The sequence below is a fragment of the Harmonia axyridis genome, chromosome 5 (genome assembly GCF_914767665.1).
Source record: "Harmonia axyridis chromosome 5, icHarAxyr1.1, whole genome shotgun sequence".
Taxonomy (NCBI): Eukaryota; Metazoa; Arthropoda; class Insecta; order Coleoptera; family Coccinellidae; genus Harmonia; species Harmonia axyridis.
Genome location: NC_059505.1, coordinates 4,074,944 through 4,092,422, shown reverse-complemented (window position 1 = coordinate 4,092,422; position 17,479 = coordinate 4,074,944). Strand labels below are relative to the sequence as shown.

At 36.4% G+C, this 17,479-nt stretch overlaps 1 protein-coding gene across 4 annotated transcripts in view; it reads left to right on the top strand.

Annotated features, from left to right (window-relative positions):
* Positions 1–17,479, top strand: part of LOC123681215 (ecdysone-inducible protein E75) — a 163,882-nt gene that overhangs the window by 132,927 nt on the left and 13,476 nt on the right. For 3 of the 4 annotated variants that reach the window (XM_045619468.1, XM_045619472.1, XM_045619470.1), the window contains exon 2: positions 16,117–16,205. In XM_045619468.1, the coding sequence (XP_045475424.1) occupies positions 16,117–16,205 (89 nt within the window). Of the gene's footprint in view, positions 1–14,004; positions 14,404–16,116; positions 16,206–17,479 lie in introns of those variants that run through there. The other variant, XM_045619469.1, reaches the window with a different exon arrangement.

The window sequence follows — 17,479 nt, the reverse complement described above, 5'->3', positions numbered from 1 at the left end:
CTTGCGTTGCATATTACACAACCTTCAATTTTCCGAGAAACAATTCGTTTTGGTGTAATTTTTTTCGACTTCATTTTTGTCGGTAAAACATTTTATTGCCCGTGCACTCCGAGGTACCTTACCGTTACGTAATTCTATGGATTTTTAACATTATGCACCATAAAAAGTACTGATTGAAGGACGTTAAATCTAGTTCAGGCATTGATCTGATTCCTTAAAGAACCATAAAACGAAAAAGACCTTTCATATTTTGAGTTATGACCCAATGTTCACGTGTTTTACCAGAATCTTGATGACGGTTGTCAATATTGTGCCTATTTTAACTTTGGATTTCATTTGAGTGTTATTTATATCCTGAGATTTTTGAATTTTTAACAAATTTCTGATTAAAAAAAATGCAAGATATTGGAACATGCAGTAAAGTGTGAATTGATATATTGAAGGCCTTAAATGAACTTCATCAGGGCCAAAAACATTAATTTGTGCACTAGTTAATATCTTAGCTTTCTTGGGAGTGTAACCTTTTCCATTCTGTTTCGAAAATATCAGTTTGGAATATTTTAAAATGTCCACATTGTTATTGGATAGTTACATAGATTCAATCATTGAATAATTCGACCACACTGTTGATAGCTTTTGTTGTTGAGCCAGTATCTGAGAAAGAACAGCATGTCTTTTTCATATTTCGTTCAATGAATCTTGAATACGCGGTTTCGTAAATTCTCCTTGGTAATAATTTTAAAGAAGCTAATTTCGCTGCATCCACTAACTTCATTGGAACCAAGTAAAACTCAGAATAAGAAATTTTTCATCATTATAGGATTGTATTCGAAATAACTAAAGACTAAATAAAGAACCAGTAAGATCGCAATTTTTTAATCTTATTAGAGGATTAAATTGACAGATATCACTGTTTACTTTGAAGACTTCCTAAGCAATGCATGTCTAATTGTTGTAGAACAATGAACAACATTCTTAAACTTTATATTTCCCATCGATAATCCTCTGACTTCAACATATTGTAATGATAGTATTTCCTAATTTTAGGTCATCATCTTTCCAGACACAGAAAAAATAGTGATTATACACATAATAAACATTTTACTGGACTTATTGTGTGAAATGTTACATTCTGAACGATGTATCAAAGCGAGCACTTGAACACCTAAAGGATTATTTCCTTGCAATAATCGAGTCAGCTGTGATTCGTGGTACCTGATAGTGCCAAAAAAACCTTTCCGCTTTCGCTGATACAGCACCTGTGCCACCCCATCTAGATTGTAATTCAAGAGTTTTCGTTTTTTTTCCCTTTCATCGCGGGTAGATAAAGACCATTATTTCCCAAGGGAAAGATGTTCAATGGCGAATATTACGTCATAATGAAGTGACATCCAATATGGCACTTCCGGCGCGTACCACCGCAACCAAAAAAAAAAAAAACTCGTGCAATGCACGCGACCGAACACGCGCTTGTTAGCCCCTTACTTCTGGTTTCCGGGTTGCCTCGACGAAGTTGGTACATTATTATTTATAGTGTTCACGACACGTGACAACTCATGTGTTCATATGTGAGGATAACACCCTTCTCACGAGACGGTCTGCCTCCGTGACAGATACCGTTATGAATATTGTATAATATCAAGATCATAGTGTGCTGCCGTCTTTCATCTGCCGAAGCATCTGCGGAGGCAGTCGTCTCCCCAAAGTATGATGCGATATAAATAGGTACTCTTAAATGACCCCAACGAGTTCGTCGGAGAGCCAGCCAGAATTTTGATACATTATGCCTAGGGGTGATATGTTGTAATTTTTTAATATTTGTGACTACTTATTGTGTCTATTGGGGTTCTGCAAGGGTCGGTTCTGAGACGTTTATTTTTTAAGGTAATAGCTGTTGTGGTATTTTTCATTTTGCTGTTGAATACATGTGACGACTTATTTACTCTTCGAGATATTTGTTCATTTCTAAGTTATAACATTTTCAATATTTGTTCAAAATGTATCTCTTTTTGTATTCTGCAAGGATTGGTTCTAAGACTTTTACTATTTATACTATATTGGTGGTGTCTCTTGACTTCTTACACGTCACTTCTGTTGAACCAACGTCGACAGAATTCCACTCATCAGAAGCTGAAGTCAGGTTCAGTGAAGAAGAAATTGACATCTAGATTATTTGTTGTATCTTCTGATGGTTTATTATTTATTAAACGTTTGACTTGATGATATATTATGAAATCATTCCGCTTCTTCAAATTAAATTTTGCTTCATATATTCCATATATTTCATAGGGATTCATCAAGCCAAGTAACTTGACATTTTAACCAACTGTTTGATTTGTAAATCAAGCTCGTGAGAAATTACATACTTGAGCTTGACTTGACTTGATTTAAGATATGTATTGCCTGACTTGATATCAAGCTACTTGATATTAATTGAGCTTGATAGGCGCGCGTCGCACGGCATATTTTTCTGCAATCTCAAGCGCGCTCATACTAAATAAGGGGATTCCTCAAGCTCCAAGAGACTGAATCATTGGCCAGTGTGACTTTATTAGTAGTTTTATCACATTTCTATGAAATCTATTGGTAGATTTTGGTTGTTTCAGAAATATCTTTCTAAACTTGGCCAAAATGGCCAAGGGTTTTTTATCAACGCCAATCTTCAGCTCCTGTTGAAAGACAATTTTCCAGAGGTGCTCCTACCATTACAAAAATCCGCAAAAGGTTAGGCGACAAATCTATAAGATGTCTCATGTGTCTTAGATCCTGGATGGAAAATTATGAAATCAAACAAAGCCTGGAGGTTTCTCAATATTGACTTGAAATCAAGTCAAGCTCAAGCCAAGTAGTTTAAAAATCAAGCCAAGCCATGAATCCCTATTGTTACATAAGTAACATTGTTGATGTTTTGGGTGATTCTAAATTCGCGCATCATCGGAATTTCTCTAGGGCGTACTCGTACTCGTTCTGCCAACCTGTTTATCGCATAACCTAATACGTAATCGAGGCGCAATAAATTTTTCACTTGCCGGCCGCGTGATTTCTCGGTCGCTTGATCTATTGATGAACACTTTCCGTTGTGGCCGATGGAGAGCAGCATTCGTGGCACACAAAGCCGAAATTCACTAGTTGTCCTCGAAACGGGCCAACGATTCGGCAGACCGAGAGAGAAAGAGAGACGTATCGGCTATATTGCTCCTCTTCCTTAATTTTTTCTCTGCTCCCTAATTGATATCGTTCGTTTATTCTCGCGCGTTGTTACTTTTATATTGGCGGTTTCGATCTCGACGAGGCGAATCTCTCGCTAGCTGAAGGCTTATAAATATTGTTTTTAACGTAGGAAACCGTGTCGATTGTTTAGGGGAATGAACGACGGTAAGAGGATTACGTAATGAGAGCGTGACGGCAGGTTGCTTATGAAATTCTAAATCGTAGAATTTATTACGTTGGTAATAACATTGAATTCACGAGGGGAACGTAAGCAGACTCAGTGAAAAGAACAAACAACAATATTATGTATTGATATTGGTCGTGAAGGTGTGCCTCAAGGGTCTATTTCGAAACTTTGTACTTGTAGTTGGTACCTGTGTCGAGATTCATAATAACAGTCGAGCCACAAAAAGGACTTTTATCCGATTCGAAGATTCAAAAAATTTCAACTGAAAAACAATCTCCTCTAGAATTTCTTGCTTATATTCCATGAATATTCTGAGAAATGTTTTCTTCAATTTTGATCGGACGAATTTCGCAATGCAAATGGAAATTCGTATGCTAAAATGCTGAAAATTTTAAATAATTCCAGACTGGCAGACTTGTGTGGAAAAAACCTGAATACAACCTAGCTAAATCTGTTGTTAGGAAAATATTTCATACTTTTTTCGATGTTAGTTTCAGAAAATCTTTACGAACTTCGCCAAAATGGCCAAAGATTTTTCAACAACGCCAGCAACTTCAGCTCCTGTTGAAAGACAATTTTCCGGAGCTTCTCTTAGAGTTGCAATAGTTTAGGCAACAAATCTATAAGATGCCTCATGTGTCTTAGATCCTGGAAGAAAAATTGTGAAATCAAACATAGCCTGGAGGTTTCTCAATATTGAAAACTTATTTTTTATTTTGTTATGATTTATAGTGATTTAATTTATATTTTTATTTCAAGGAAGTTGATATTTTCGGTTGTTTTATAAAATAAGTTCAATAAATAAAAGTGTTTTTGCCAGGTTCCTTCTCATCTAAAAATTTTTTCATTGATGTGACACTTCACAATAAAACTACTACAGATCAAGTAGCTTGATATGATTCAAGTACTTGATAAATAAATACTTGACTTGACTTGAGATTGAAAAACTACTACTTTACTTGATCTTGACTTGAAATCGAGTTAAGCTTAAGCTAAGTAGCTGGAAAATCAAGCCAAGCCGTGAATCCCTAATTCGGCAACACAGCTTTCTTTATTTTTTGTCTGATTTATTACGTCTATTTTTATCGTAACAAGTTTTGGATTTATATCATTGCTGATGGCGATCGCAGAAACATTCCTACTTCTTTCCGTCCACGCCACCATCATTTCAAATCTGCGGTTCAGCAACCGCCTAACCCAACCGTCTCAATCCATCAAGGTCGAGCGCAGAGCCCACCGAACAACAAGACCTATCCAATCCATCATCAACAACAACACCGAGAAAAAAAACAACAATATAACCACTCTAATGATAAGCTTCGCTCCTCTTCCTCATCTAGAATTCGCATAATCCAACGATCCGGCCCGCCGGTCATCTCGTTAAGCGGGACGTGGCCCAGAAAGACGAGATGGCGATGCTGTTCGCCGATTCTCTTCTTCTTCTTCCTCTCGGCGCGGCGGGCCACGGTCAGTCGGCGACCCAGGAAAAGAGCGGAGCCGAGATCGGCGAAGCGCCACTGACTGACATTGAACTCTCGGTTACGCGAACGTTGCGCCCACCCGGCGAAGAAGTCAACGATCACGAAATTGCTCCAGAAGACGGAGCACAGCGCGCGGTTTCCGCTATCCACATGCCGATGGATTATTGGACACCTTCCGTCTCCGATGTTGGCCTTCGCCGGAGCAGCGATCTCCGGATTAACCCCTGGGAGGCTGAACTTTATCGGCTTAACCGGCTGTCCGATGTTTAAATTATCTGGTCAAAGTATAAGGTTCTCGATACAATCGGAATTTGACTCCCATAACAATCAGCCGATTTGCCCAAACTTTGATCGCCGGATCAACTAGATACTGCCGATTCAACAAAACATTAATTGCCCAATCAACTAAATACTGTCGATTGCCCAAATTATGATCAACTCGATACTGCCGAATTCACAAAACTTTGATCACTTAATCAAATCAGTTTCCTAAAACTCAATACTCAATACTGCCCATTTAATAAAAGATTGATTGGGAGGCTGAACGGTGGACTTCATCTCAAACGTCTTATGGAACGGCTTCGCGATGTGTGAACATTCTGCTCAAAGTACATGATTCTCGATATGATCTGAACTTGAAAAAGCTCCGATCGCCGATCAACCATATACTGCCAAGTTATTGCTCGATCAACTGAATACTGCCGATTCAACCTAGATCGATTGCCCAATCAACTAGATACTGCCGATTGCCCAAATTATGATCAACTCGATACTGCCGAATTTACAAAACTTCATTCGCCCAATTAGGTAACCCAATTTCTTAAAACTTCTATATCCGATTACTCAATACTGTCGATTTAACAAAATATTGATTGCCCAATCTACTGGATACCACCGTTTTTCCCCTGGGAGGTTGAACGCTGTACTTGTACATCTTCAATTACTTGATTGTGCATTTCTTGATATAATCTGAATTTGACTCCCATATCAATAAGCCGATTTTAAAAAACTTTCAACACCAGATCAGAATAGATACTGCCAAGTTAATACAACTTCAAGCGACTGATCAACTTGATACTGCCGATTCAACAAAATCTTGATTTCTCAAATATTCAATCGCCCGATCAACTCAACACTGCTGATTTAAAGAGATATTGATCGCCCAATCGATTGATTACCACCGTTTTCTCGAATGTCAATCGTACGACCAACTCGATACAGCCGATTTCCCAAATTGTGATCTATTCGATACTGTCCAAAATATAAAACTTCAACTCATTACTGCTGATTTCTTGAAGCTTCAATTGCCCGATCACCTCGAAACTGTTGATTTCACAAAACTCGTGGGTTTGATTGAGAAATCCATTTCCTCTAATTCTGTGGCGAATCCGTTCATTTTGCCATACCTTGTAGAACGAAATCGTGCGGGAATATCTCAGGTTCATACAGTTTTCATGGTTATATTTCATTATATGTTGGTACTCGCTACAAGTAATTCTGCTGTCTCGGATCAATCTATTGAATGTCAAATTTGTGATACAGGAAATTTTCTGCCAAACAACATTTTTCAATGCAAAAATCACTAAATGAGATTTGTTTAATACTTGTATAGATTGTTCTTTCTGACACTCGTTCATTAAAAAACTCGACAATTTGTGGCTCGTTTTTGGATTTTGAACTCGAGGAAGACTATGAGTGCCTTCTGCACTCTGATTAGGTACTGGCCTAGAAATATAATTTCATTTAGGACAAAAGTTATTATGTACCTATATATGAAACTATTCATTATGATGATAAATTCATGAAATGCAAGTTTAAAAAAAAAAAATTGTAACATTGTAATAACTTCCATCATCGACGAAACTCATAGACCAACAACCAACACAGAACAGTCAACCACATCGAAAGAACGACGTCATAACTCCTTCCCTCTCACGGCCACCTAGCTCTCTTCCGCCGTGCAAAATTAACAGGCCATCGACACCGATGACGGTGTCGATGGCACCACACGGCCAAGGCGCAAAATACCTTCGCGTGTGCGCTGCCAAACCTTCGCTCTTCTCCTCCAGAATCCTCCGGATCTGCGATCGCCACTTTCGCGAAAATCACCACGGCCGGCAACGTCGCAGGAATCTCCTTTCCATCATGGGAGTTTTCTGTACCACTGGGGTACGATGACTCCTCGCAGAGCTGACTGACCTCGGAATCACGGCGGCCGTTTCGCGAAAAGAGGATCGCTAAGCCGATGAGCCCGATCGCCATCACCTCGAGAGCTCGATGGTGGGTCACTGGCCCGTGGCGAACTGGCATCCGCGCGCGCGTAGGGTGGGGGGGGTCGATCGATTTTCGGGAATGGGCTATCGGTCACCATCTACAGGTGGCTCGCGACGGTTTCGGCGAAACGAGAATCGGAATTGTGTGAGTAATGCCTCTTTTTATGTAAATTGTTTTCCAGTAAGAGCTCTCATTTTGATATTGACAAAAAAACAGTCTATTTCAAGAGAAATCAATGCACGTATGTTTATTTCATTGAGAAGAGAAAAGGAATTAATCAGCCAAAATTTTCACCATTTTCGCAGTGAATTTCAACGATTTCAATACTTTTTTAAAGTATATATCGTACCATTTTTAGTGCGTAGTTTCTACTTATCAAATTTCAAAATGTGACAGCTTTAAAAGTGACAGCTGCCCAGATAGCAGGCTATTCAAAAAGAAACTCCTTCTTGGAAAGCCCTTCATTATTGTTTCATCCCAATCCATCAGTAAAATTCATCTACCGATTCTGTGGATCTATCAGTATACCTAATTGATCTATTGGCGATGCTGATCTACCAGCTAAGTAGATCAGGTAGCTTATTGGTTAGAAGAACTTATACAAAAGAGGCGATACATAGATCTGTGGATCTATCAGTATAATTAATCTATTGGCGATGTTGATCTATCAGCTAAGTAGATCAGCTAGCGTATTGGTTAGAAGAACTTGTACAAAAGAGGCGATACATAGATCTGTGGATCTATCAGTATAATTAATCTATTGACGATGTTGATCTATCGGCTAAATAGATCAGCTAGCTTATTGGTTAGAAGAACTTATACAAAAGAGGCGATACATAGATCTGTAGATCTCTCAGTATAATTAACCTATTGGCGATGTTGATCTATCAGCTAAGTTATTCAGCTAGCTCATAGGTTAGAAGAACTTATACAAAAAAAGCGATACAATTGGTGGTTGAGCTTCTAAACAGCTTCTAACAGGTCTAACAGCTAGCTTATTGGTTAGAAGAACTTTACAAAAGAGGCGATACATAGATCTGTGGATCTATCAGTATAATTAATCTATTGGCGATGTTGATCTATCAGCTATGTAGATCAGCTAGCTTATTGGTTAGAAGAACATATACAAAAGAGGCGATACATATATCTGAAGATCTCTCAGTATAATTAATCCATTGGCGATGTTGATCTATCAGCTAAGTTTTTTTTTGTATAAGTTCTTCTAACCTATAAGCTAGCTGAATAGCTAGCTTATAGGTTAGAAGAACTTATACAAAAAAAGGCGATACAATTGGTGGTTGAGCTTCTAAACAGCTTCTAACAGGTTTTGAAGAACTCGGAGTATAAAATAATTTCAATATTAACTTAATTTTACCAAACCTAACCTAACCAAATCAAACCTAACCAAACCAAATCAAACCCAACTTAACCAAACCAAACCAAACCTAACCTTTATTGGTTGTGACCGTATAACTGTATTATTCCAGTAGTACTTTTTTGAAACAATTCCAATGTGACAGATAAATTCTGAGATACACTAATTAAAAAAAATTGTTTTCAAATGATACCTACGATCCTCCCTTATTCAGGGATGGGTATTCAAGGAATATTTGCCTTTAAGAATATTCAAATCGTCATAAAATTATGATATTTCGAAAGTTATCCTTTTCCGAGATGACCTCGTTTTGACGAAGCTGCTCTAGCGATAAAATAGTAAATAACCCAGTCAACCCTTGCTCGTTTCCATTGTCGATATGCTAATAACGACCATCGGCAGAATAGAGCTAGACTAAGATGGTCCTGTTCCACTTTCACTGCCGTAAACATTTATTGATATTGCCTTGTCGCTTTACGACTTAGCTTTTGGAAGAAGGTATCGGTTTCAAAAATCACCCTCTATAAATACTAGGAACGTGGCTTTGAGGCAGGTCTCGGGCCGACAATGGGCCGTAATAAGACATTATTGGGTCATTCGAAAAAAAGGTAAACACGGCATTGTGCCAGTCCTCATAAAACTGGACCTTGGATTCGTTTTAAGGTCAGTCGGCTTCATTTTGTCGAAAAAAAGGCCTGAGGTGCGGTATTCCGAGATATTTGGTTCAGTTCGGAACTTATTACAAAAATTGTACTGCTTATAGGCTACAAAATAAGGGTATTTATGGTTCTCAATGAATGTGTCAAAGAAGTGTGAGCAAATATACTTTTCACCCAGTCAAGCAGCTATTTTCTACTAAACTAGTAAGAATAACTAAGAAAATATTAACGTTTCATTGGTAATAATTTGCAGAAATTTTCATGTTTTATTTATTTTTATTTCATTCATTATGTAATTCTTTCATGAAATTTTCAATTCAGGAAATTAAAAAACATTAATTTGTGAAAATTACTCTGTTTTTTACGTATATCAAATTCCTAACTAGTAAGGACTGAATCCATTAAAAAAAAACATACAGAAATAATAAATAATAAATGTTTCAATATTCAGGTTATGAATTCAAACATTCAAGGAAGAAAAAATTCGTCTATATTTCTGATAAAATCTACACTTAACTCTTTCACAGTCAGTTTTCTTCCTTTTTCACAATGTGTTTGAATTTTTCAGTTTTCTAATAAACTCTTTTGTCTATATTCAGTTTCAACTTGTCAATATTAGCTGAACACTTGCTAGACACTTTCTCTAATATATGCTTGTATATCTATTAAATTTGATTAATATTTTCGAATATGCTTCTGAAAAAGATAAAATGTAAATTTCTTCATTTGATATCTCGAATCATACGATGAATCAGAATCATTCAAGGTTGTTGGCGATCTCTGGATAGAAGAGACAAAGCTTTCAATTTGAATATTGATGTTACATCAGAAATTTAAATATACTCCTAATTTGAATGGAACAAGCCCATTCATCTAGGGCGCGTTCATTCAGTTCTTCTGTTGAAATTGGGAACACACACGTGCAGTGCTGTACTTCCTCTTACAAAGACAAAATAGGGTCGTTTTATAGCTGAGAAAGAAATCTACGTTTTGAAAAGGATTATTTCTGTTACCTACTTTCTTGCAGCGTTTTACGTTGAGTCGAATTAGGTCGAATATTATTTAAAATTTTATTTAACGAATAGATAATAACGGCGAGAAAATATTGCTATTGGTGATATTCGAAAACTGAGATTACATCATTGGCGACGCTAGGGAGGGAAGCAGGGGGGGGCAGAGCCCCCCCTAAAATTTGACATATCAAGGTTAAAATAATTAAAAGATAAAAAAATTGAAATTGAAATTAGTTGAACTATAATTTAGCTTTACAATGCCCCCCCCCCCCCCCAAAAAAATCCGGCCCCCCTTGGCCACTCAGGGTTATGAAATCATATTCTTTCTTATCATATTATGAGTGTTTTTATATACATATATGTAATTGTTTATCTGCAAGAGAAAATTTGGTCAAAAATAGAAACTTTCTAATTTTTCTGTCAAACATCATGATGTTAGGGCCTGTGTAAAATTTGTGGGAATATTCAGCGAAATCATTCGTATCTCTAAAACTTTCGAGTTCTGAAATCTGAAATAAATGTTTCAATCAATTACGAATCTCGGTGATAAATTTTGGTTATGTTATTTTGTTTTATCTATATTCAATTTTATGTCTACAAGAAAACAACTTAGGCGCCTATGTAATAATAAATGGAAGATACGAGTATAAGATGGTCATTTTCGAATTTATTTCTTTTAAATCCTTTTGATGCTGTCATTCTATTTACCTTATTTGTATAGTTAACTTTTCCGCTTCATGAATATTTAGGATTTATTTTCTTAAGATTCACACTTAGTCATTGTTATCTTTCAAAAATGACTTTAAAATTTGTTGGTTTAATAAAATCGAATACATAGAATTTTAATGATAATGCCTGGCTTTATTCGAAAATCTTGTAGATAAAAACATTTTTAATATTATTAGATACTTATTCATTCAATTATTTTTTATCAATGGATATTAAAAAATCTGTTTTCTATATTGGAGAATGCTTCATATGAAAATATAGAAAAGGGGTAAAGTTGATAATTTGAAAATTTTTAACATGTTATTCGTATTTTTATCTTTCAGTTCAACATTATTGAATTTGAGACACTCCTTTCTTGAAAATAATTCAAGAAAAATACAGTTTTTATCGTGATAATTGAGAGGTTTATGGCAATCTTCCGAAATTTAAATTTAAAATTTTATGTAAGAATTTTTGAGAAAATCTTAACTAGATATGTTGTATTATTGATTAATTTTTTTCAATATTCTGTTTGATTTTCTGGGTATCTAATGAAGCTATAGACACGAATAAGTTGCGTGTTTCGAAAATAATTCCGAATTCATAGATCGTAATCGACACAAACCTAACCTAACCACGCATCCGCTTAATTCATCAACTAGAAATTTTCTGAACTATTCGTGTTCCAACAACACTCGATAGGGCAGCGAACTATGTCAGTACACCCGACAAAACGGACCGGTTGATAAATTTATCCTTGAAATTTGGCGAACAGCGATCTAGTCGTTGATCCCTGGCCAGGCTCAAGGTCCCCCGGGTCCGAAACTATGAGGACCTTGATTTTTTATTAACATTAAGTCATCGTTCGTTGGGGCACCGTCCATTACGGCAACGCTCATGTAATATTCATAAACTGATATAACAATCGTTGCGACAATGACCGCCACCAGTCCATTGGCGAAATGTCCGCCAAATTTTGACGCCGATTTTGTTCGGTGTTTATATTTACCGGCCTTCTTTGTTTCTGACCTAACGAGATATTTTATTTATGTATGTAACCTACCTACCTAACTGACAGAAATTATAATATTCTATTTTTTCACGATCTGATTATTTTCGTGTACAATTTAATCAAATTTTTAAATCTACTTCATATGTGATAATTTTCGACGAGAAGTTTGTGACACCTGCTTTTAATTTTAAATTATTTCATTTTTTTCTCTTGTTAGTTTTAATATATTTTTAATTACTTTATTATATCAAATCTTAATGCCAAATCATGACTTAAGCATATTTATTTTTTATAAATTATAAAATTTAAATGAGTTTACTTGGTAAAGAAAATTATATATAAATATCAAAATTACGATATAATTGTGCCAATTTATTGGCATAATACATAATACAATAATTCCAAAACCTATATCTGTCTTTATGTTGATTCAGTTATTCAATTTATTACCTCGAGTTCTATGGGTCTCTTGTTTTGTTTACTTATAAATTGAAAATGTAAATGCATCATTTGTGAAAAAAAACTTGGTGAATGAACCTTATCACAATTATCAACATTATTCAATTCATGCCCTTATACATCATTTATTTATTTTATCTTTTCAATTTGGAATTATTTTCATGTTTAAAATGATTATAATAATATGTAATATTACTGATCTTATTTGTTTCTGACGTGTTGAGATATTTCATTTAGGTATACCTAGCTAATTGACAGAAATTATATTATTTTATTTTTATCATGATCTGATTATTTTTATGTAAAATTCCATTTTATTTTTAGATTTAATATATATTTCATGCGATTAGATTTTGTGACACCTTCAGTTGAATTTTTTTTTGCTTTTTGGTTTTGAATTATTCATTTCGGGTTTTCTTAGTTAAAATCCATTATTACGAAAAATGTTCTTTCAAATGCCAATGCCTCATTATGAGTTCAGCATTTTCTTTTTACCAATTCAATATTTTTAATTTTAGGATTTTAATCATAATAATAACAAAATATTAATATCTATCCAAAAACATAAAACGATATAACCGAATTAGCAGGTTTTTTCATTTGTAGTCAATCCTTAAGATGATTCCAATAGTTCTAATGGTTTAAATGAGTGGCGTCGCTAGAGGGGGGCTTTAGGGTATGAAAAAAGAAGGATTTTTTTTCGAATATTCTGATGAAACTAGAATATTTATTTATATATCTATATGAATTTTTTGAGCTATATACCTTTACGATTTTTTAATCAGTTGTTAAGATGTTTGTGTACAATTTTAAATTAAACTTGTCGGTCCAAAAGCACTTCAAAATTTTTGTTTGACTAATGTCAATAGAAACGCATTTACATAAAAATTTAAAGTGGAGTTTGGAGACATCATTGGGTAATAGAAAACAATACTTTATCACCTCGAGCTCTTTTACTCATATGAGGCAACATCATCTGAAGAATTTTCGAAATGATATGTACCTAATGTAGTACCGGCGCTAATCGGCGTTGCATAACATCTTATGCACTCCGAGTTTGTTTCGTAAACAAATGACTCCCAGATCCGGTTACACACCAAATTCCGATATGCGTGAACAGATCGGTAACGCAGTCAAGTTCGTCGGGCGATCAAAAATCAGTGAAAGGACCGGCCCACACGTGCTAGATCGCACACAGAAAATCAAGAAAGTACGTAGTCGCCAGAGAGTACATAGAGTGACAGAGAGAGTGAGGAACGAAGAAGTGAACGCGGCCTTGGCCGTATGCTAGCCGTTCCTTGTCGGTTGTCTGGGTAATTCAGTCAAGGTCTCGGTTATTGAACTTCCTTCCTTTGCGGCCCCACCACCGACCGTGGCTCCGCCTCTTACTTAGGTACGACCAATCCGGTACCGGCGTGAACTGTTCACGAAAGCGCGGATTGGTCGACGTTCGCATTGTTGTCAGTGACCTCCAACATTGAAAATACGATGAACTCAAGCAGAAATTGCGGCATGCGAAGACCAAGAAAGACGTTCCTCTCCCTACCATACTGGCTTTCGGTGATCTCGCCGCCCTTCGTTTCACAGGCAGGTAGTACTGCCGATATTTACTATACAGAACTCAACCGGCTTTGCCCAGTTGATATCGCGACTTTCACTCTCGCCAGTCAGTCCTTCAGTTGCTCTTAGCTAAGCCGGGTGGTTTTGACACTGCTCTGACTTTACATTATTATTATTGTGATTTGTGTTGCGAAGATCTCGTTTTGGTACAGAAGCATGATTGTGATCAGTTTTATTTGTTTATAACCAGTGATTGTAGTACGTGAGGACGATACAGTGTTTGCACCCTTGGATTTTTAAGTGAAGACGTAAAAATGATTATTTATCCGGACAGCAGTATGCATCATTCGCCGGTAGCACAGATGCCAGAATCTACGACAGGACCCTACGGGGATTATGCTAAAATCCAGCAGAATTTCGGGGATTTCACCAAACCGCAACAGAAGGAACCGGCACTGAATTTGGGTAAGAATCGCGTGTAGAGTAGTACTTGAACTTGGCACCCAAGCAGGGTCAATGTCAACGACATCCCATTATCGATTACGTCAAGCTGAAACGATTAAGAGATAAGATAAGGGTTGTTATATCTCGCTTGTGGGGGTACATTAGATTTGTGAAATTTTTGCTAGGTTTGCAAAATTGCCAAATTTTTGCAAAGATTTTCTAATGATTAGATCAATGAGTCTCCTACAAAAATTAGTTTTTTGCACTTTTTACTCAGTTTTGATGCACTCAAATGTTATTAGAGAAAGTATTTTGTACAGTATATTCGTTTTAGCAATGATATGACGTCACGGATTACTTCAAGCTGAAATGTAAACGTGAAAATGAGGGTTGTTTTCTTGGTGCTTGTGGGGACATAGTAAATCTGCGAAATTTTTTGCTAGATAGATATGCAAATTGCAAAATTTTTGCAAGGATTTTCTGATGATAAGAATGATGATTCTCCTATAAAAATTTGTTTCTTGTACTTTTTACTCAGTTTTCAATGTTGAATGTTACCTAGAAAGTATCTTTGTCTAGTATATTTATTTTAGCAATGATATAGATAGATAGATAGCTGGTCTCTATATAACGTCACGGATGGCAAGATGCCAACTGCCTCCACTTTGAAGACGCATACAAAAACGGTTTTTTTTTTAATTTTGTGTTGTCAACCCTTTGCTACGTTGCTTATGTACTTTATCGATTGTACGTATTGATTTCATTCGTAATAAGAATTGGTTTCAGTTGTTTTTGTTTAATTTGCATAGTCTCTACTGAGTACTGATGTTTATCAGGATTTATATGAAACATTGATTTCATAAGTATTTGATTGAATTATAATTATTCTGCCAGTTTACAATGAATGGAATATTGAAATTTGGATCTTAAGCAGTAAATGACTGTTTTCACATTCAGGTAACGACAGTACAAAAGTACTGCAAAACAATTGCGAATGTTATAATAGCAATATTTTACTATTATAGAAACTGTTTCGTATCATAATTTTATAGATATTGTACACCATTGCAAGTGTTATTTGATCTAATTTGATAAGTTGTAAAATATATTAACAAAAAGTAAAAATAGAGAAACTTTTCAATAATTGTCGAAATGGTCACGGTTGGATGAAACTCAAGTTCAAGTACCTCATCGCCGATGTCTCTCGCCAGGCAGGTTTTCACCGCGATTAACCTGTAAAATTCTCGTTAATTAAAACTGCACAACATATGCACCTGGTCCTTAATTCGCGCGCATCAAATCGCGATAAAAACGTTGATCGCGTTACGTAAGAGCGAGATGCGCGCGTCCTCTCTTTCTTTGCAGTATTATTGCATTACCACCGCGCCGAGTTGAGTGCACTCTGCGCTCTATGCGCCACTTTCACCGCCGTTACACAATCGGCCGCGCGCTGTGTTGCATCGAACGAGAGAGAAAGTGCCGATGTTCGTTCTGCTTTCTTTTCCTAGGCGAATGTCATCGACTCGGCGGCGATCTTGAGGAGAGAAAACCGCCCCCGAAGAGATCGCCGATCTCGCGATTTCACCGCGATGCCATTGTTCGCCTCATTGGCCGATTAGAGAGCTTTCGCGCGATACGCAGAATAGATTAACGAAATTGGGAGCACTTTCGTTTGATTTTGTCTGTGATTGTTTTATTTCGCTTTTTCTAATTTTTTAATTTGTTTTGTTACAGAATTCGATGGTACTACTGTTTTATGCCGAGTTTGCGGCGATAAGGCTTCAGGTTTCCACTATGGCGTACACTCGTGTGAAGGTTGCAAGGTAAGTTCCTAAATCTAAACTAAAGCGACGCCGACGTTTCAACACAGCCAACTCCCAAATTGGAATCGAAAAAAGGCATATATTGCGATAATCCGAATCAGCGCGACAAACAAAGGCCGATATGGTAGAAAAAATACTGCCTCGCGATGTTCTGAGAAACGACAATGGTACCACTTGGTTAGGTGGTCTGAAGATCCTTGGATGAGGTTGTTATACTCTCCTTTGTGCGATCATTTTACCTTGAAATTTGCCAACGCTGTGTTCCGACGACGTCGAGGAGAACGAGACCTTCCAACTTACCGCTCTGTTCTTCTTATTTTGAATCGTTTGGTTCGCTCGATCATTCGGACCTTTCGGAAGATATCGATCAAGATCATTTTTGGAAAAAAATCGTCATGTAATATTTGAATGAATTTTGTAATATTCTAAGTTTCAACTTTTCGGATATCCACAAAATTTTATTTTTTTATCCACTCTTAATTGTTAAGCCCTACGAAAGCGGATATAGGTCGAAGATATCCAATGCTTCCCAAGCTGCGGAAACGCTCTCACTCTCTGTAATTCGAGACTCGGGGTGTAAACGGCATCAGAATGGAAGAAAAAAAAACTTTCGTGAAGTCGGCCACAAATGGGATTTGTTGGCAAACCGTAAAGAATGGTCCCTTTTCGGATGGATTCCCATATTTCGCTTTTACCTGGGTCCCTAGAGAGAAAAACAAGTTCGAAGGTCGCACATGGTGTGGGTGACCGATCTGATAAAAAGAAGATCTATAAATCTCGGTCTGCTTGATCGGAGATGTTGTCTGAAAATATTTCAGAAACTTGGGGGGATTATTATTAAATAGAACTACTTTTGGCTTTTTATTTTCAATCAACCTTCGGAATGAAATCGTCGGAGGAAAAAGAATTTATAAAAATCTTTCAGTTGGTTTTAGAATTCCAAAATAAGAAAAAAAAATGAATCTGTCTATCCGCCTTCGCTGTCCAAAGTTTTCTCGGGAACTAATAAAGCTTTTTGCTATAAGAATCTATTTGCTATACCACTTTGATGCTCTTCAATTTTCAAGGCGAAAAATCAAGGAAGCAAAATTAAAATACAAAATTAATTTCTCGAGAATTTCAAAACACATCAACATGAAATCGAAAACATGCATTGCTAAGATAACACTGAATGAAATATTTCTTACCGCAAAGTTCAAGCACTTATGTTTTCGTAGTTATGATAGTTCATATTATTTTCTTATATATTTATTCATTTTGTTAACTGCTCTCTT